At 39.2% G+C, this 20,964-nt stretch overlaps 1 protein-coding gene across 22 annotated transcripts in view; it reads right to left on the bottom strand.

Moving 5' to 3' along the window:
- The window catches only part of AFDN (afadin, adherens junction formation factor), a 129,455-nt gene that overhangs the window by 10,434 nt on the left and 98,057 nt on the right, over positions 1–20,964 (bottom strand). For 11 of the 22 annotated variants that reach the window (XM_064158428.1, XM_064158440.1, XM_064158430.1 and 8 more), the window contains 7 exons: positions 13,186–13,251; positions 12,959–13,032; positions 12,357–12,475; positions 11,191–11,385; positions 10,846–10,937; positions 10,240–10,428; positions 6,281–7,303 (listed from right to left, as the gene is read on the bottom strand). In XM_064158428.1, coding sequence (XP_064014498.1) covers positions 6,281–7,303; positions 10,240–10,428; positions 10,846–10,937; positions 11,191–11,385; positions 12,357–12,475; positions 12,959–13,032; positions 13,186–13,251 — 1,758 coding nt within the window. Of the gene's footprint in view, positions 1–4,473; positions 4,510–6,280; positions 7,304–10,239; positions 10,429–10,845; positions 10,938–11,190; positions 11,386–12,356; positions 12,476–12,958; positions 13,033–13,185; positions 13,252–20,964 lie in introns of all 22 variants that reach the window. The other 11 variants (XR_010305559.1, XM_064158420.1, XM_064158423.1 and 8 more) reach the window with 3 other exon arrangements.

Below are 20,964 nucleotides of genomic sequence, written 5' to 3'. Positions count from 1 at the left end.
GAAACAACTTTAATTCTTTTGCTACTTGCAGGCAAGAGTGGTAAAAAAAGAAGTAACGTTTGAATTGAATAGAATTGAATCAACCAGGTTGGAAGAGACCTCCAGGATCATCTAGTCCAGCCTAGCACCCAGCCCTGACCAATCAACTAGACCATGGCACTAAGTGCCTCAGCCAGGCTTTGCTTGAACACCTCCAGGGATTGTGACTCCTCTGCCTCCCTGGGCAATTGAGTATTTGCATCTAAAAATAAACTTATTTAGTAGAGCATGCTATACTACAGATAAATCAGTATCATTTCCAGCTATTAAAGAGTACACTTTGTTACACTGCTTGCCATTAAAAGTTTTTTTAAGAAGGAAGGAGGAAAAGAAAAACATTAGAAATGCACAGAACTACATAAGCAAAATGATAAAACACTTTAGGGAGGCTTTTTTGAACCCCAAAAGACAATTGAGGTGATTCACATTCCAGATAGCTTCCACAACCATAGTCTCACAGGTACAGTAAAGTGAAATTAAATACTTGAAAGCAACAGTCCACAGCTCCAGCAGCCAACTGTTTTTTTTTTCCAGTTTGGATTAGCATTTAAGCACCGGAAAAATCATAACTCATTAGTCAAAGGGTCAATGCATTTGAAGTAACAGGCTCATTCTGAAAGTCTGCAAAGAGTCTCAGGAGATAAATAAAATCTCCTGCTGTATCTGCAACAGATGTGTTTTGGAAAAAGCAGAGAGTGAGGCCTTGAAATCTTTGACTATTGAGATTAAACAGCTCACATGTACAATGGATGGTCAATACTACTACAATACTATCTTATTGTGCTTATGGCAAACACGGGTAAGAAAGCTGAGCAAGCATCTCAACTTTTCTTAATTCTCTAAAGCTTACAGTAACCCTTGATGAACAGTCCTGGTCAATACCTTTATTGATGACCTGGACCAGGGGATTGAGCCCAGCATCAGTAAGTTTGCAGATGAAATAAAGCTAGGAGCAGCTGTCAGTCTGCTGAGGTTAGGAGAGCCCTGAAGAGGGACCCTGACAGGCTGGATGGGCGGGCAGAGGCCAGTGGGATGAGATTTAACAAGGCCAAGCGCAGGGTTCTACACTTTGGCCACAACAACCCCAAGTAGCACTACAGGCTGGGGACAGAGTGGCTGGAGAGCAGCCAGGAAGAAAGGGACCTGGGGGTACTGGTAGATAGTAGCTGAAGATGAGGCAGCAGTGTGCCCAGGTGGCCAGGAGAGCCAATGGCATCCTGGCCTGTATCAGGAACAGTGTGGCCAGTAGGACAAAGGAGGTTATTCTTCCCCTGTCACTCAACACTGGTCAGGCCACACCTTGAGTCCTGTGTCCAGTTCTGGGCTCCTTAATTCAAGAGAGATGTTGAGGTGCTGGAACATGTCCAGAGAAGGGCAACAAAGCTGGTGAGGGGCCTGGAACACAAACTCTACGAGGTTGTTTAGCCCAGAGAAGGGGAGGCTCAGAGGGGACCTCATTGCTGTCCACAACTACCTCAGGGGAGCTTGTAGCCAGGTGGGGGTGGTCTCTTCTGCCAGGCAACCAGCAACGGAACAAGACAACACAGTCTCAAGTTGTGCCAGGGGAGGTCTAGGCTGGATGTTAGGAGGAAGTTGTTGGCAGAGAGAGTGATTGGCATTGGAATGGGCTGCCCAGGGAGGTGGTGGAGTCACCATCCCTTGAGGTGTTGAATAAAAGCCTGGCTGAGGCACTTAGTGCCATGGTCCAGTTGATTGGTTTGGGCTGGGTGCTAAGATCTTGGAGATCTCTTCCAATCTGGTTGATTCTATGATTCTAGGAATATTCACAAATATTTTTGTGAATAATTATTATTCACAGTCAGAGAAGAACTTGGCTATATGCTGTGTTATTTCTTGCTGCAGCATAGGTTTTAAACAGATCATCCCCAAGATTTTACACGGATCCAAATCAGTAATCACTGGGTCTTGCTATAAAAGCTGCACATTATATGGATGCTTCTCTACTCCTAGATTAATTTATTTCCAATGAAGCTTAATTTACAGAGAAAAGCACAATAATGCTACAGTAAGAAAAAATCTGTTTTAGTAGACTTAGTGAGGACAGCCTTTAGTCTCCCAATTAACAGGAAATATGCTTTAAACTAAACTAAGTTTTCTAATACAATTTCCACTCAATTCTATAAATGAAGTGTTTTTCATTTTGTGGGTTTTTTTTGACTGAGTTTTTGGTCATTATTTCTCCACACTGTTCATGTGGTATTTATGGTAGGGTATCTACTGGTAATTTGGACAAAAACCCTGCCTTCTTCAAGCAGCTATACAGAATAATAGCAATGAAAAGACCTCTCATGTGAAATGTTAAACCCCATCATTTTTTAGCATGGAAGCTAAAGAACAAAATCAATTTCATCCCATTTCTATTAAAAGGGCTATGAAATTCTGAGGTTGAGTATTCAGTTTGATACTTCTCTATTCCTGTTAGTTTTCTTCAGTTTAAGAGGCACAATTCCACGTGATTTTGTGTCCTTCCAAGGTGTCTCTAAAGCAGCACATTTATATTGTAGCAAGTAGAACAGCAGCTAGAGTAATGTAGAAGAACATTCTCCCAGCTATAACAGAGTGAAACAGCCAAGTACTACACACTCTGCCTTGTCCCAGCTCTGCTGCAAACTACCGACAGTTCACTTAGGTGCACAACTCTGTCCTATTGACATACACTTGCAGCACTATTCTTACCTAGGAGGGTAAAAAAGGTCACCTCACATCTAAGCTAATGGCTAACCTGTAGCAGAAATGGTAACACATTCACAGAACTGGCATACATCTAGAAGTCTCAGGTTCCAGACAAAAGCAGTTTCTCCAAGCACTGCTTTCAGTGCTTTAGAAGACACAGAAAACATTCCAGGAGAACTTCAAATTTATACCTGCTTATGACCTGGCTAATGCTGGGCCAGTCAGATCTGTTAGTGGTCCAGGGAACTTAACACCACCACCCTGCACTTTTGTTTTTAAAGCTGAATTTATGAACATAATAGACCTTCAACTGACTCAGGCCATGAATCCATCTAACAAGGTATTCTGTCTTTGATTTTAGCAAGAAGAGCTGCACATGAGCCTAGCCACTTCTTCTACTATTAACTGGCATTTGGCATGGCACTAGAAATGTCAGCTAGTATGGCCTTGTGTAATCCTTTCAGCAGCTGTTTACAGACATGATGCCTATGAATTTGCTCCATTTTTAAAGCTGATGATACTGCCTGCCTTCACAGCCTCCTGTCACACAGAAAGGTCCAGAAGTTTACATCCCACTTGGCAAAGTATTTTATTCACTCAGGTGCAGCTATGGGGACCAAAGCATAAGCTCACACATAACAGGAGTAAGAAAAAATATTGAAAGATACTAAGTCTGAGAAGTCTGACTCCTGACTTGCCCATTAGTTCAGAAAGCTGACATGTTAAACCTGTTTCACTGTTGTCAGTTGCTTAACACTCATGTACCACACAGCTACAAAACCAAACACCTCAGACAAACTAAGTTATTAGAAGTACACATTTTAAGAGGTGATTCTGTGTTTTAAACAAAGCAGTGCTGAATATCCAAACCCCTATTTTAACAAGACATGCTGATTTTTTTCCAGCAGCACTGATTAAGTAAGTATACTACCAGGACTTATAAGCATTCATTTTCTTTCAAATTGTTCTAGTATCTATAGAGAAAAAAAACTTCGAAGGAGATGTATTTCTTCTCTAGAAGACCACAGAACTCTATCTCCACGTACTCATTTCCAATGAGAGCAATAAAATACAGAATTACTGGGAGTCATAGCAATTACTGCTTCAATTTGAAAGCTGTCATGTTTTATACGCAGGAGAACAGTATTAACCACTCGAAAGGGAAATTATGTGGTAGTTTAGTTACTGCATGTTTCCATGACCTACTTGTAAATACTAGTTCAGAGTAACTCAAGTTTATAATCCATTTTTACTTTAATGGGAAAATTGCAACACCTGCAAACAACAGGATTTCATCATGTGTATGCTGTATTATTATGCTCTCAGGACAATTTCACTCAAATTGGAAAGGAATGATGTTGCTATAGCTCTTCTAAAACCTGCAAGGGTGGGGAAGGGAGTAAATCTTACCTCACAGCCTGTTCACTCAAAGTTATTAGTAAGATTTTAGAAACTTGACTGCACAAAACATCAAATACATGGTTTATACCAGACTTCTGCTAAAACAAACAAATCAAGCCTGCAAGCAGAACACATCTAAAAGGAAGCATATAGGGAAAGGTGTAACCACATCTGGAAACATTCAGATACACGCTTACAGTTGACTTACTGCTTATTGTATTGCAGTAATTTTTGAACACCTGAAGATGCCAAATCATTATCCAAATGCATACAGAGTGGTTATTAATACAAGAAATTGAAATCAGAGAAGTTATATTGAAGAGAAAGAAACAAACATACCAAATCTAGAACAGAGATTGCTGGCACAGCAGTCTGCTGCAGGTAGTAAGAAAGGGGAAAAAAAGAAAGATGCAGTGAAAATAAAGATAGGTTAGACTTGTACTATTTCAAAAACATTTTGTTAAGTTAGGTGCTGTAGAATGAGGAACTGAATTGACAAAATTCTGAAACACAGGAACCAATCAATCTGAAATTTTTATTTGCGTTGGTTTGACTCATTCAAAAGCCCAGTAATAATCCAGAGATGTTACTTAGTTCTACTCTAGTAGAACTCTAACAGTGAAATGTAACCAAAGAGCAAACTTCAGTTGGACCACTGTTATTTTTCAGTTTCAAAATGTTCTGCAATGCTGGAAGAACTTTGTGCACAAATAATGTTTAAATCCAGCACTTGCAAAGAAGACTGATACAATGTTATGCAGAACAACTGGACTTCTATTAGCAACACATGGCTTTTTTCAGCCTTGCTACAAGCCAAATTTGAAAGGCATTGTTAACATGGCAGTTTTACATGGATTTTTTAATGGCCATAGGTAACTGCCTACATGCTACAAATTACATGTTAGTGATGTTGGGCTTTAACATAACCTGTTTGCTGAAGATATATTTAGCTTTTCCTTTCTTCAGTTTCCAAGTCTCAGGTATCTGTTGTTTTACACAGCAATAAGGTTAGCCACAAGAGAAGGAAAGCAATGCAGAGTGCAGCAAATATGAGAAGAGTGAGTGCAAGAAACCAAGCTGCCAAACCCATCCTGAAACTCAGGTACCACTCAAGCCAATAGCTATTTCTGAATGTCAAAATAAACATATCCAAACATTTCTCAAGATCTAAAAATTGCTTATCACAGAATTAAGTCAGTTTTTCAAGATAAACATTCAGCATATTACAGAGCTAGTTTTTAAGCCTATTGGTGTGTAACTTTGGTATCTGTGCTATTATTCAGAAAACAAGTTTTCTTATAGAAATCCTTTCTTAGTAACAACAGATTTAATAGATTCTGAAAGACAGCAGCCACCAGCAAAGTGATAAAAACTTCACCATACTATTCAGCTGTCTGAAAATATTATGAGCTTTTTCACAGAATTGAAGAAGCTAAGGTAAGCAAACCTTGTCAGACACGGATTAAACTGGACACCATGGAAAATCCAGGCAATGTATGAGCTGGAGACAAGGTGTAGTTGTTATAACATCCAAAACCACATGGCTCAACCTAATGCTTCCTTCTCCGTGCTGCTGGGGTCACCACTGAGGTGGGGGTAAAGACAGAGTTAGCAGCTTTATTTGGAAGCAGATTAGCAAGGTGTAATCTCAGTTCAGTTTGCTGTTCCCTGGAAACAGCATGCTCTCAGCAGCTGTATTCATATGCAAGATCATAAATAAAAACTTTTTAAAGGATAACTATATTGGAGAGAAAGTAACAAAATCACATTATTTTGTTCCTGATTCTTCTAGATACTTTCATAACTTCCAATGTTTGTGCTTATCTTCCTGTAAGCATACTCCTGCCCTATTGAACCTTCTAATACTACTCCAGGTTCATGGCAAAATTCCTTTATCCAAAGTAAATTTCTCTCCTCACAAGAGTAAGTTCAACAAATTCTCTTTGGATTCTCTAACAGGTACCTAAGATACCTTCATAACACATCTCTTAAATGATGAAGCCACTGTAAGTTAGAAGAAGTAAAATTCAAGGTATTGAATCCTCCTTTACTCTATCAGAACATCAAAATACTAGGACAAAGCCAGAGAACCCACCAGGATAGGTATTAACAATACTTCTTTCTAGGAAAGATTATCCACTTTTACCCTTGCTCTTCTTTCTGCCTCCAGTCGCTGCATGATGAGCATAGTATCCACATCATCATCCTCCTCTTCATCATCATCTTCATCCTTTTGCTTTGATTCTTGAAGACGCTTTTGGAACTGCCACTCAAGCATGAGTTTGCGGAGGCGGTCATTTTCTTCTGCTGTACGATCAGGCTTGTTCTGGAGCTCCTGAATCTCTTTGCTCAGCATGTCCACAATGTGCATCTGTTGCTGCTTCTCCAGTTTCTCCTTAGCATCTCGTTTCCAGGGATCTGGAGACAAGCTATCACTAGAGGACAGTTCTTCCTTGCTGATTGTAATGTACTGTAGATCTCTCCGCTCAATAGTCCGAGGCTGCTGTTGGGGCTGCAATTCTCGAATGACGGTTTCTTGAGACCTCTGCAAAGTTGAAGGCTTTTCTGATTTCACTTGCTGAAGAGGAGCAGGGGGAAGCACAGGCTGAGGGGGAATCAATGGCTGAGAGCGCATTTGGCCCAGTTTTCTCTCCTGCTCACGACGTTTCCTTTCTCTTTCTTCTTCCAAACGTGCCTTCTCCTTTTCATACCACCGCTGATGCTCTTCTCTTTTTTTACGCTCAGCAGCAGCTGCCTGGGAAGATGCTTGTGCTCCTATCTGATTTGGAGGAGGAGGGGGAGGCAGAGGCAAATCCATTTGTAGTTCATCAAATTCAGCTGCATAATGCACTGGAGGAGGCGGTGGTGGAGGGGGAAGATCTGTTCTGATGGGCTGAGAAATGGCTACCGGAGTTGGCTGGTTTGCAGCTGGAGTTTTCCAACGGCCTGGTCCACTTTTAGTTAAGCAAGAACCAGGTGAGACTGGTTTGGATGAATGGTTCAGGTGTTCTTGGCTAGATGTGCTAGAATCCACAGATGAATTAATCCACTGGTCACTGTCTGACTTGCGATCAATGTACTCTACATCCTTCCGTATAACTACTTCCAAACGACTCCTGTCTGGTTGGAAAACTTTATCTCTGAGTTCTTCCTGGGAACGAGCCACACGCTGGAAAAAATAAAACCACAGCATCTGTATTAAAACACTGCCATTGAAATGGCTCACAATTCACATTCTTATTTCTGAAGGTAATTACTTGTAGTGAATTTCTGCATTTCCCTGCCCATTAGTTTCCCACAACCATCAACAGAATATTCTTCTCAAACCTTTCAGCTCCTTCAACTCACAGAAGACTTTGCAACCTCTGAAATGTCTGGAAACCTGGACTGAAAGGAAAGACAAGTGCAAAAAGGAGCTTAAGCTGAAAACTTCCCCAGCTTGCATAATTTCTCAGGACAATCCCTGACACCTCCTCTCCAACATGTAAGCACAAGAGTTCTGGCAGCTCAGTCATACCAGCTCTGCCATTCAGCCTTCATCTGGCTTGACTGAACATTTTTCCTAATGGGAAGGCAAACAGAAAGGCTGCTGAAACACAGGGAAGCCTCTGCCCACTCTCCTCCATTAACAAGCAAGATGACCCAAGGGAAGCTCTCATTAATACAGCACTATTCAGGGGTAGGGAATCTAGGCAGTCAGGTCTAATTCCACCTGCTCTGGCACATGGGTGTATTATTGTGCTTCTGTCACTTTTTTAATGCCTTAAACACAAAGTCTTTTTCTATACTAACTCAGGGTCTCACTGCATTGCACAGCTCCTGTAAAGAAATACTGGATTATGTACATTAGGCTTACCTAATCTGCTAATGATTTTCTTGAGGCAAATATTCATACTTTGTATGTTAGGAACCACTACACTCTGAACAAACCATGTTCCAATTATCAACAACTGAGAGGAGAGGCACAAAGCAAACTCCTTTTCTTTTTCCTCCATCAATGACCTCAACCATGACCTCTAAAGAATGCCTTCTTTGAGATGAACAAGTGTATTTTTTCTGCTCTATTAGTCCAGCAGAGCTGAACACACAGCTATTTGTGTTTGATTTGCTGTAAAGATGCACCTAGCCAAACAGTTTGCTAATGCCCTCAGAACAGAAAACAGGCATTTTACGGCAGTGTGTAGCTCATGGCAGCTTTCTTGCAAGCCCAGCTCTCACTGCAAAGGTTAAAAGGATAACTTTTTAGAAGTAGTTTCCTTTCCTCTTATTTTCAACTTAGCTACTTTATGGAGGGGAGAAGTGTACACTTTCAGTGATTTTAAGGAGGCTTCTAGCAGTTCACTTGATGAAAATGTTTTTCTGCATTGCGTTCAGTCTGAAGACAGCAGCTCAAATAAGCATTTGCCAACAACTTTAACAGATGGAATTCACCTCATCAGTTTTAACCACCTCAAAGCTACTCACTTAAGCTTGTCTTAAGCAGGAGAGAAATGCATGTCCAGGCAGCAAATTGATTCCATTAAGACAAATGGGTAGGAACCACTCTCTGGAGGTGCTAGCCTTGCCCTGTCCCACCATCGACAGAGTGCCTAGTCTTTAACAATGCAGCTAAGATTGTGTGAGATGAAGTCATTAAGCATGAAGAAGTATGGAAATTCAGCAAAATATTTACATAGCTATTTTCCACAGTAATTTAATCTGCAGCACTCCTCTTCAAAACCACCATCCTACTTTGGATACAACACCTGTTTTGTTAATTAGGATTTGATAATACTGTAAAAAAAAACCCACAAACCAAAACAAACAAAATCCCAAAACTCACCCACAACCATAAAACCCAAACAAATACCAACACCCCTCCTCCCCCCCAAAAAAACCCATGACTAAAAAAAACCCCAAGGTATTAAGCTTTTATTCAATTAGCTTTTACTGAGTTTGTCTGCTGCTACTACATATGAGAGTAAACAATCCTGAATTTGACTCTATGACACAATCTTAAGGTAATTTACCTGACACTGCTTTTCCAAAAATAAAACATACTGAGTCTGGTGTAAGGCCCTGCTTTTATTACAAATTAACAAATTGGGTGGGTGGGGGGAAGGTTTCTCTCTGTATTTAAATCTTTTTTTTCCCTCTAATCAACCAGAGATAATCCCATGACTGGATTTAGTTGCTAGACGTTAGAGAACAATCACAAAACATTTTACAAGTGTGCTAGTTTGAGACTAGCTGAAATATTCTTGTGAGAGAAATTCAATTATGGGCTGTGAAAAGGAAATAGTGGTGATGTCTGCTTCACTCACAGGCTTGCTGCGATGGATAAAAACACGAACATAAACGTAGATAACACAGTTGCAGTGTTTTTCTATTGCAGCTGGTGTCTGTACTTTTCTCCCTGGCCTGCTTTCTGTGTAACTAATCCTTCTGCTTTCTAAACCCCCTAGCTGATCCTCCAGACTCACCTTGCACGTAAGGCAAACTCTGGGATAAGGTAGAGGGGTGGAAAGAGGGTGGAAGCCCGAGGGGCCTCTCACGGGGACTCTGATTTCCGGGAGGGCTGTTGTGTTTCTGTATTACTTTTTAACTTGTATATTTTTGTATACAGCTATATATGTATTTGTGTACCTCTGCTTATATATTGTGCTAATCTGTAAATATAGCTTCATTTCTTCATTTTCAGCCAGCTGAGTCTAGTCTGGGTGATCTTTTTAAGTTTAGGGAGGTAACACCCAAATCATCACAAGACAAACGCTGCTATCATCTACATCTCATTGTCTCTAATGGGATTAAAACATCCTAGGTAACAGGTCTGCAGAACATGCTAACAAATTCTAAGGAGGAAAACTAAAACAAAACAACTCAAACCAACCCTCCAACATCCCATAACAAACCAAATAAAGCTCAAACAAACGAAAAAAGCATGGTTTCTCAATCAGTGACAATCTTGGCAGGAGTACAGTTGTTTTCCACTCCAATGTACAGTTTATCTTAAGCAGCTCAGAGATTATAGAGAGCTGAGTGTTCTGCAAAAATATCTCCAGTCATCTTAGAATGGAAAGCAAGCAGTTATTTTGCTTTTTTTCTTGTACTCAAACTACTTCTCACCTGCATTGTACTATTGATTGAATGATTACTTTCTGCTTGGACCTGTGGTTTTTCTTCATAGTTTGGCCACTGACTTTGAGTTGGACCCATTCGATCCTGGGACTTTGAAGCTGGGAATGTGAAATATTCTCTAGTATAGGTCTGTGTTGGGATGGGATAAGCTTCAGGTCGTGGGGGCAGAGTTTGTTCCTGAAAAAGGCAGACAGAGCATAAGGTTGAATTTTCTTTGCACACAAATCTGTATGGATCATTTTTCTAAACATGCACTTTCAAAATGTTTCCTTTTGGCTCATAAGAGCATAATTTTTCTGGAGCAGAAGGCTGTCCAGTATCAAATAAAATCGTGGTTATGACTCATGTTTTTATGGTTTGAAAGCAAGTATGCAGTATTGCACAAACCTACGACAACACAAGGACAACTTCATCGACAAAACTCAGTAAAATCATTTGAAGCTGTCTCAATCTTTCATTAGCTGTAAAAAGCAAAACCTCTACCCAGTCACGAGGCAGCAGAATTATTTTCAAATAGTTAAGACACTGGTTTGACTCAAACACATTGACACTAGGGAAAGTTTAATAGCCAGCATTTTGCTTGCCACTTCTGACCTCTGTACAAAGATTTCCAGTAGAGACTGAGGTTATTTTGGTGGTAGTTCCAGATGCATAAGCATTCTTTCCCCCGGGGCTTGGAGGCTGATCTGTTGGAAAGTTAAAGGAAGCATTTACATGACTGTTAATAATAATTGACACAACTTAATAATTGCATTCACAAAATAAATACCATTTTTCCTTTGAATAGTTCTAACAAGAGACTTGCTCTACATGTTACTACTACGTTGCCACTTTAAACTTAACTCATTTTGTAAAGCAATCATCCCCTTTTTGATTTTAACAGCATCCAAAACTACTGGAGGAGGCATCTACCTCCAAAATAAGGATAATCTTACTTACTTGCTACATTGGGACTGGAGCGATGATCGGCTCGGTTCTTCATTAATCTGTCATCCCCTGGCAGCTTCTTTGGTTCGCTGTACTCTGTCCACGGCAGCTGAGGGCTCTCAGGTGACCCACTTTGAGTGGAGTTGTTATACAGCTCAAAACCTTCACTCTTTGGTCGGGGTTTACCTGAGCCACGGCGGTCAGAAACTGTAACAGTTGGATATGTATTTTCCCCCTTTCACTCCTGTTAGCTATTGTCTACCATATTCTTTTTCAGGCCAGAGCTACCTTCGATTTATAGCTCATAATGAGTTCACATTAAAGCAAATGCTGGATTTAAAAATCCTTACTTCTTCAGATATACAATCTCCCTCTTCAACTAACTATACAGGATTTCTTTGATTTGTATGCTTCAAAGGAGCTTTTGAAAAGGTACTACAGTATCTGGAAAAGCCAAATGTGCTTTACTGAAAAGTCTCTTGTTGACTCTCAGACATATGGCATCTGGGCTGTAAAGTGTGATTATAAGGATTTACTCTTTTAACCCATTCTTTTCTACTCTGTGCTTCCACCTTATATGTAAGAAAAGGTCTTTCCATAACAATATTATTTTACATAATTGAAGCATGTCTTTTGTTAGTTCACTCAAGTAGGATGATAAAATAGAACACTGGGAAAATATCCAATAAATTCACATGAGGAGACCTGAGCACTTAAAATATGTTGCTAGTTACAAGACTAGCATAAAGCCAAATATTTAAAAACAGATGAAGTTTTTATAAGAAAAAGAAATGCTTCTTTGCTGTCCAAAGGTGTTTATTGTCTGATTTAGTATTTTGCTAATATTTGTCTATACTATGCTGCAAATCATGGAATCAACCAGGTTGGAAAAGACCTCCAAGATCATCCAGTCCAACCTATCCCCCAGCTCTATCCAGTCATCTAGACCACATTTTGTTATGAAGAGGCTTAGAAAAAATACTTGTCTCTGAACCTGACCATGGAAAGGGTTTCTTTCCCATCTCATGCTCCTCTCTATCCCATCATCATTAAAAAAAAGACTAAAATCCTGAGCAGCATTAAAATGGACCAATCCCGGACTGGACCTGAGCTGAGTAATTTCTGTGTTCTAAGATATCTACAGCTGTTATCAGCATAATTAATAATAGCATTTTTACCTCTTTGCATCATTGGGGATGGCTGGTTAAGTAGCGTTGCCAGACCATGGTAAATTGCTCCTTGTTTTGCTACTTCCAGTGTTACTACAGAACCTGTCCTAGTCATAAGTTCTGCTGCCCTGCAACAGAAACCAAAGCAGATGAAACAAAATTCAATTAAATCATGCCATGTATTACTTAGTTCTCCTTATTATTACTTCAACTATCATGATTTCTTACAATTATTCTAATAGTATTTTGACAAAAAATTTCTGATTAATAATTAAAATATCTTTAACAAATATCAGAAAATGCTGACTAGAAAATACACTTATTAAATAGAGAACATCTACAAGGCAAATGCTCTATAAAGGTCAGACCCCAAAATATTTAAAATTCAAGACAAATAATGTTTGCTCAAATCCAAAGCCCAAATGTGTAGAACAGTCTCATCTATATAGATAACCCCTATCGCATACAGAAAATACTACACCACGCTGAACCTGGGCTACTCACAGACAATATGTCAAGACAAGGCCTGACCTCAAACCCCCCAAGCTTCACACCTTTTAAATAAATCATTAATCTAGCATTTTCTTCATGTAAAAACACCCATTCCATACCTTTCTTGGGATAGGCCCACCAGACTTCGGCCATCCACACTAAGCAACTGATCCCCTGCAGCCAGACGACCATCCTAAACACATATTGGAGAAAGAAGAAAACTCAGACATCAAAGCTAATGTGGTCTAAATCAAAACAATTAGAACACATACCAGTAAACAATGGATTTAAAAGCATTTCCAAAAGATCTATCTCTGATTTTCTGATGTTTAAGAGCATTACTAACCACATCTGCAGCACCTCCTTTCACAACAGACTTGACATATATTCCAAGTTTGTCTTGACCAGCACCCTACAGAGAAAGAGACATGAATTTATTATATTTAATCTCTTGAGCATTCCACAAGCATAAATCAGGGTTTTATATGCTAGTTCTCATTGTCTGCATATATTCCCAAACTGGACAAAAACAACATACAGAAGAAAGCCACATTCACTTAAAAGTCTAAAGAAAATTTTAACATTAGACCTATTGAACCTCCAAGCATTGTTAGAAGCAAAGAGTATCTGGTCCTAATGCAAGCTTGAATAAGGAAGCAAATACTGTAACTCTTTTGAGTATACTTTTGAAGTTTGCTCTAATCCTCTTCTAATAAAAGAAACACTTAATTGCTCTTTTACATGCACATTACTAGTTTTTACACCTCTGTATATGCTGTTCAAAAAGACTGCAGTGTTTCCTTTCCTAATACCCAAATGAAACAAGGTAAATTGCCTAATACAAGAAAGAATAATAGAAATGCCTTTTTACACTTGTTAGGGCTGTAAGGCAGCTGGTGTGAAGGAAAAAATAAGTGCCTCTAGTTTTACAACAAACAAATAAATTCAGTATTATAATCAATGTGCCTTCAGAGTCAGAGCCAATATTTAAGTAGACTGCAAACCCATGCAATTCTGTTTATCAAACACCTGCCTCAAAGCATTCCACTAATTTGAAAGGACTGTTAACAGTGAACTTATTGTGAGATAACCAGCAGATTCAAGACCAGAGAACACAAGCATCTATTCAAGCCATGCTGTTTTGTCATCCACATGCTCCAGTTTACAAGACACCACACAGATCAGTCTAAATGTTAGTATCAGAAACCTCTAAATTGTCACTTATAATGTCAGACAATTACTTGTGATTTCATTATCTACTAGAGCAAAGAGTGACAATTTACTCCATGAGTCACTGGGAAGAAGAGTACCAAGTAATAAGTTGCCAAAAGAACACACTGTTTAGTGTAATTTTCTGAAGTAACCCCCAAGCTGCTTTCACGTTGAATACAAAACTTCCTCTTGCTTTCCCCCCTCCCCAGCTTCTCCAACTCTTTTCTTTTGGCAGCAAAAGCATTCATTGCTCCCACTGTTATAATAAAGTAAAATAATAAAAGATACAAAAATCAAAGTGAAAAGTAGTCAGACACTAGTACAGTACAGAGTTTTCTAAGTGTGAAAGACTTATTTTTAATCATAAAATTATGAGCTAATGCCAAATGTTTACTCAAAATGTACAGAAAAGGAATTGCTTTGAGTCCCATAATTCCAGGTTAACATTCTAGATGTCCACATCTTTTATAATTACTTAATATGTATTTAGAGAAAAGGAAACAGGGGAAAAAAAATCAACAAAACAATCTGAAATAAGAACACTTCCTTTGTCTGGAAAGAATATAAAAGCAATTAAAAATCCCAAGAAAATAACTGACTTTTCTTTAAGGGCTCTACATGAACATCAAGGCAACTGCAGAAGCCATGAGGAAAAAAAAAAGTCAGGAGATATCCAGATAAATATGAAGAAAAATGAAATCATGCTTCACAATCTCCTTTTTTCCCCCTAGACAAGAAAGTAGCACACTGGCAAGGATGACTTGGTTGACAGAACACCTATACTTCCAATACAGATGTGGCAAGACCAAGAGTTCTTCAAGACTTTAAGCTGACAGGGTAAGAAGGAACTTGTCCCTGCATATTAATAATAGGCTCAAAAATGGACAGGAAGCTGTTAGTTTTCTGTGCTAGTTTGAAGCTAGCTAGAATGTTTTGGTGAGAAGGATTAGATCACAGGCTGTGAAAGAGAAACAATGGTGATGTCTACCTCACTCATAGGCTTGTTAAGATGTACAAGAGCCCCTCCTGGGGACTCAGGTTTCTGGGAGGGCTGTTGTGTTTCTGTATTACCTTTTACCTTGTCTATTTCTGTCTATAACTGTATATACTGTAACTATCTGCTTGTATATTGTGCTAAGCTGTAAATAATAAGCTTCATTCAATTTCCAGAGCCGGATGAGACTAGTCTGGATGACTTCCAAAGTGGGGTGGGGGGGGAGGCAGGTAATACCCAAACCACCACATTTTCACAGGGAACAGAAGCTTTCAGAGAAAGCCCTAAAGGAATGTTCTGCTTGCCACGTGCTCCAGCAGAAAGGTAAGCCATAACATCACTGAATTTACCAGAAATCTCTGAAGCCACCTCACCTTGGCATTGCTTTTATTCACTCCTGACTTCAAAGGATGCTAGCAAGAATCCCTTTGGGTCCAGGAATTCAGACAAATGTCTGCCTTCTACACTCAAAGATTAGGTGAAAACACTAAGCCTTTGGAAGAGCATTGCCACTTAAAACAGCACACATATTAACCAAGCAGTTCTACGATCATGATTTTGGTACTCATGAATTACATTACACATTACATTCACCACCTTTCTTAGGCTTGACTATGATGGTTAGTACATATTACATGAAATTGAAACCTTCTGTTTAAGCTCATATATGCTGGTTTGTAGATAGTGGTGAGAAACATTTGTGATTGTATGAATAACCATATAATAGTTTCTAAACTGGATTTAACTCCTGAAGAAACGTCTTTTTATTCACTGTTTTCAGAGCCGTCTTCATTTACCAGTTCAAGTATCTGGAAGCCAACAGAACTAACTGCCCTGGAAGGCTAATAGGCCTAACAGATGTCCTGGCTTGCCCCACCCTTCTGCTGATGGGGTAAGGAAGGGTGGGAGGAAAACAAAGGCTTGGACCAGTATGTCCTGTACCAAAGTGATAAAACAGGTACCCACAGGTATTCATGCACTTGTGTCTTGCCCAGATAAGAGTAAGCAAGCCCTGGTTTCACCTAACGTGGTCAGTTTTGCAAAGGCCATTTTGATTGGTGAACCTCTGTGGCCAAAGGAGCCATTGCACTCAGGCAAGTACCATAAATTGAGCTAAGCTGCAAGCCTGGATCTGCCCAAGCGTGTGTTGCTCTGTTCAGACAACAAGCTCTGCTTCACTGCTCTCGGCTTGGACAACATGTTCTGCTCTGCCTCATGCTTCAGATCAGCTTAGCCTTGATATTTTGGGCTTGAAATACCTGGAAACTTAAGTGCCTCAAGTTTACTAGAAGACATTAAGTGCCTTGCGACACGGCAAAAAGTGCCACCAATACGGTGCTCTCCACACATCTGCAAGAGATCGTGCCTGCACCCCTGCAAACCTCTGTGCCAAGAGGAACAAGGATCAGGTCAGAGATGGTCTGCCTCTTTCCCAGCACCCTGGGAAGATCTGGAAGCCGCTCCATGGTTGAGCAGTTCCAACACTGCCACAAAAGAGTCAGAGACTATCTTGAAATTTTTACTCCACTGCAGTGAGCAGCACAGAGTTTCCCTAGGGCTCCAGGCTCCCTATCTGTAAGTGAGGTAAAGCCATTATGTGGCTAAACTCTTCCAATTCTCTGATTCTTCTAACTGCATGAATAGCCCATAAGCATCCCTGTGAAGATTTTCCTGACCAAATTAGAACCCAAATTAACTAATTTGTATGTAGTGGTGGGTGAGGCTTTCTGGAAATAAAATCAACTACACATTTTATAATTCCTGCCTGATTAATTGTCCCAACTAAATCACTATCAGAAAAGAACAAAACAGGAACCACCATGTCACTAAGAATTGAAAAGGTCCAAGTTTAGAAAATGTTTTATAATTTTGACTACTCTCTTACAAAATGACACCAGCAGAACCATGAGCATGACAAGGATGATCAGAAACATTAATATAGCTCTCTGGAGGGAACCAACTCAATAGACATGGTCTCCTCATCTTAGCAACAGTCAAGGAAATGAAGTTCTACAGGATTACAAGTGTCACAGACTGGATTATTCATCACCTAATCAGTAATCTTTCTTGCTCATACTATCACTGCTAACACATTTTAAAGAGTTAAAACATAAAAATTAAACCAGAACAGAACAAATTACCAAAAGATTTTTCCATAGGATTTCATAATTAGTTTGGGGAACTGCCAGGAACAAGACTACTGTAGATGATGAAGTGTAAATACACTCCAAAAAGATCACAGATTCATGGTATGGCACTTCAAGTGCTTTCACAGAGCAATAATAGTTTAAAAAAGAAACCCCCAACCAACACCCAGATTACAACACTCCGAAAGAAATTCTGGAATTACTGAAAGCCAGAAACCAGAAGGAATCCTCTTACACTTGTTTAGTCCTTGGTTAAATACCCCACAGCTGGGGGAAGTCAGATCAGATGGATTTCTGCTCTATTTCTATACTCTTACAGCAATTCTTCATTATAGTTTGAATGATCTGACATTTTACTCTTTGATCTTTCTTTTTTAATGTTTTAATGAAGTCTGTGCAATTAATCAGCCTCATCCCTATTCTTTTAAGAGATGTTACAAGCAGATGTGTCAGTGCTAAGTCATCTCAACATAAAACTGAGGAATTTTGAAAGCACAGAAAATTATTTAAAAATGAATCTCCACTCAGGTTACAGATGAGAAAATCTTTATCAGATACCACAACTACTGACATATTAGGACAGATGAGTTTCTTCTCTGCTTAATTCACATGCCATTTATTATGTTTCTAACAATATGCCTGTACACTTATAGTTAAAAAAATCTTGTCACTGAGCATGCTCAAAGTTAAGTCATCATCTTCCTTCAACGTTAACCCTAAGCTTCATAGTTATTTGAATCCAAACTCTTAATTTCTATTGAAATAGACCTTTTCTTTGGTTTTTCTTTCAGTTCACCTTCGAAGAGACTTCATTAGAAGAAAATGTAGTTATTAAGGGGCAAATATGTAGCTAGCCATCCATACTATACTCCAAAGTGAGCAAATTCTCATACACACAACAAGGATTTTTCTCCCATCATTTACTGACATTACAGTAAAGAGGTTTCTTTGTAAACTGCTTTTTAACTTGGCATACCTTTGGAAGAAAAGTAGTAGTCAACATAACTAAAACTATTCTACAAACCAAGCAGTGCAATGGCATATGGCTATCAGCAACGACAACACAGTAAACACGCTCCTAAGTTCACTTTATTTTCTCTAATCTTGAGTACCAAAAGCATCTGTATCCCAAAAGCATCTGTATCTCTAAGATGTTAGTCTGAACAGAAGAACACAACTGTGGAGAAGTTAGATGACTGTGCATAAAAAGATGGCTTATTTGTATCCCCCAGCATACTGCAACTCACAGCACTTTTTCTCTAATATATATATATGTATTAACATATATCCCTATTGCTATCAATCTACCTGGTTTCTTATACACTTTTAAGCAACTTTTTGTGTCACAGAAACTGACAGTATCCTTTTGAGGAAAGACATGGGAAATCCTTCCCTGTTAGATAATAATTTAAGGAAAACTTCCAAGGTGTATTCCTGAACTGAACTGCATGAGCATAGCACCCTGCTCTGAAGACCTCCTTTGTTAGCTCTAAATGATATTTGTTGTTATTGTTACGACACATTGCCGAAGTGGAGAACCATAGACAAAACAGTTTTGTAAGGAAGATATAAGCTCCTTGAAGAAAGGAAACATAATATTTAAAAAAATCTGATACCTGAAGTACAATACAGTTAAGCTTCAAAATGAGAAACTCTTCCATTCTGTGCTTTTACAACACAGTTAAGTAAGCAGTGAGAAAAGAATAAACTACGTCATAAATGATGTCTTATGTACAGTGAACTAAACTCAGAGGGCAGCAGTGGAGCAATATTTAAACATTACAATACTTTAAAAAAAAGTTATATTAATGGCACTAGCAGTGCATTCAGAATATCAGAAAAAAACTCACCTGCCTGCTCCTATGCTGTCTTGGACTTCGACCTGTGCAGGCACTACTGTACTCTAACAGGTTCTACAACAAGTGATATTTCAATGACAAACTGAGTCCCATCTCCAGTCCCAAAGAAAAGGCTGTTTTCAACCAAATCAGATTCCTCCAGTTTTTTTTACATCACAGCATGATTGTTTGTAACCATACAGGAGAGGGAGATGCTAGCAGGGGGGCTACATTATTCATGTTAGAGCTGTTGAGCCAACTTTCATCAGGTTACAGCAACCTTATACCTGTGCTAACAGATGTGTAATAGTCAGGAGCTGCAAATATATAGGACAAATATCAGGTAGGCCTTTCACACCAGACCTCAAATTGGACTTTTCCTGTTACAAATTCAAAAATCAGGCCCTGGTTTAGTGTAAGCATTGGTCAACAAGGTTCAGTTGCATTGCAATCTAATGAATACATGGAAAACCTAATTAGAACAAGAGATACTGATTTTTCTGGTAGCCTGTAGCTGAATGGACACGAGAGCTTCTCAAATAACCGAGGAGACCCTCCACATGGATTGACACTGAAAATCCTGCATCTGAAGTCTACTCATGCAGAAAGTATTGCAGTTCAACTCCTAAATACTGTAAAATGCCTAAAATATTGTAACTAATCTCCAAAACACTACAAAAAGATCAGAGAAAATTTTGATGTACCCCTTCTAGTAATGAAATTGAGTATTTTATAAAGTATTTAAGACACTTCCTAAAGAAGTATTTTTTTTCAGAACATCACATCATGATCTGTAAGAACAAATTAAAATTGCAGAATATATTCCTCAACCATACAGCAATGTGTAGAAGCACTAAAATAGCAACACGTGTAAGTATTAAAAGAGCAAAGGATTTCATGAATGAGAAGGAAGTAGTTTGTACGTGCAAGACAAAAAAGTGGTAGTTTAATTTGCTTCAGAGGATTTTTAATCCACACACTGAATCAAAGAAAAAACAATTTAAAAATCCACTACAAACACCCCCCAAAAATCCCAATCAAAACAAAAAAAGCAACAACCCCCCAAGTGACCATCAAAAAATTCCCATCAAGCCTCATGTGATGGTTTGGGGGTTACCCCGCCCCTCCACACTTTTGAATTTGCCCCAGCTAACTCAGACGGACCCTGGGAATATAGATGAAGCAATTTATTTACAGCTAGCAGAATTTACAAGCAGCTATTTACAATACATACAGTTATATACAATTATATACAAAGGATAAACAATACAAAAGCACAACTCCCCTCCCAGAAACCTGAGTCCCCAGGAGGGGCTCTCAAACCACCCCAACACCTCCCCCCGTCCCTCTCAACCTTACCCCAGTTCTCAGGAAGAAAAGAGGTGCAGCCAAGAGGTTAGGGAGCAGGGTTAGTAGGAGCAGGGTTAATGAGATGTGACCAGGTCTAAGGCAAAAGCAAGAGTGAGAAACAAAATGGAGAAAAAGTCTTTCTTCTTCCCAGAGTTCTCAGCGTAACTGTGAGAGAAGTTGACATCAATTGTTTTGATTTCACTGCCCATTATCTAGTTCTGTTACCAAAACATTCCAGCTTGCTTCAAACTAGCACAATCCACCCCTTGTCTACTTCGCTCAGAGTATCGCTCAGAATTATCCAATCTAATCTAAACCAATATTTACACTAAAACAATATATACAAGTTCAGTTCACACTTCAATCAGATGTAGGTGATTCAAAAGCTCAGAACAGGGACTCCCAGATGATGTTGGGTTCGTGCTCATGTACTGTAGATTCTATCATAGATTCTCTCAGTGTTGGGCGCCGATGTTACCTAGAACAGAAAACTCCTAACAGCTTAATTTAAACTCTCTCAGCTAAAGTTAAATTTCTCTGTGGAATACACTGGATTTCACCATTCTCCTGCATTACCCAGTATG

The sequence above is a fragment of the Pogoniulus pusillus genome, chromosome 18 (genome assembly GCF_015220805.1).
Source record: "Pogoniulus pusillus isolate bPogPus1 chromosome 18, bPogPus1.pri, whole genome shotgun sequence".
Taxonomy (NCBI): domain Eukaryota; kingdom Metazoa; phylum Chordata; class Aves; order Piciformes; family Lybiidae; genus Pogoniulus; species Pogoniulus pusillus.
Note: the sequence above shows the minus strand (reverse complement) of the source record. Positions and strands in the feature narration are given on the sequence as shown.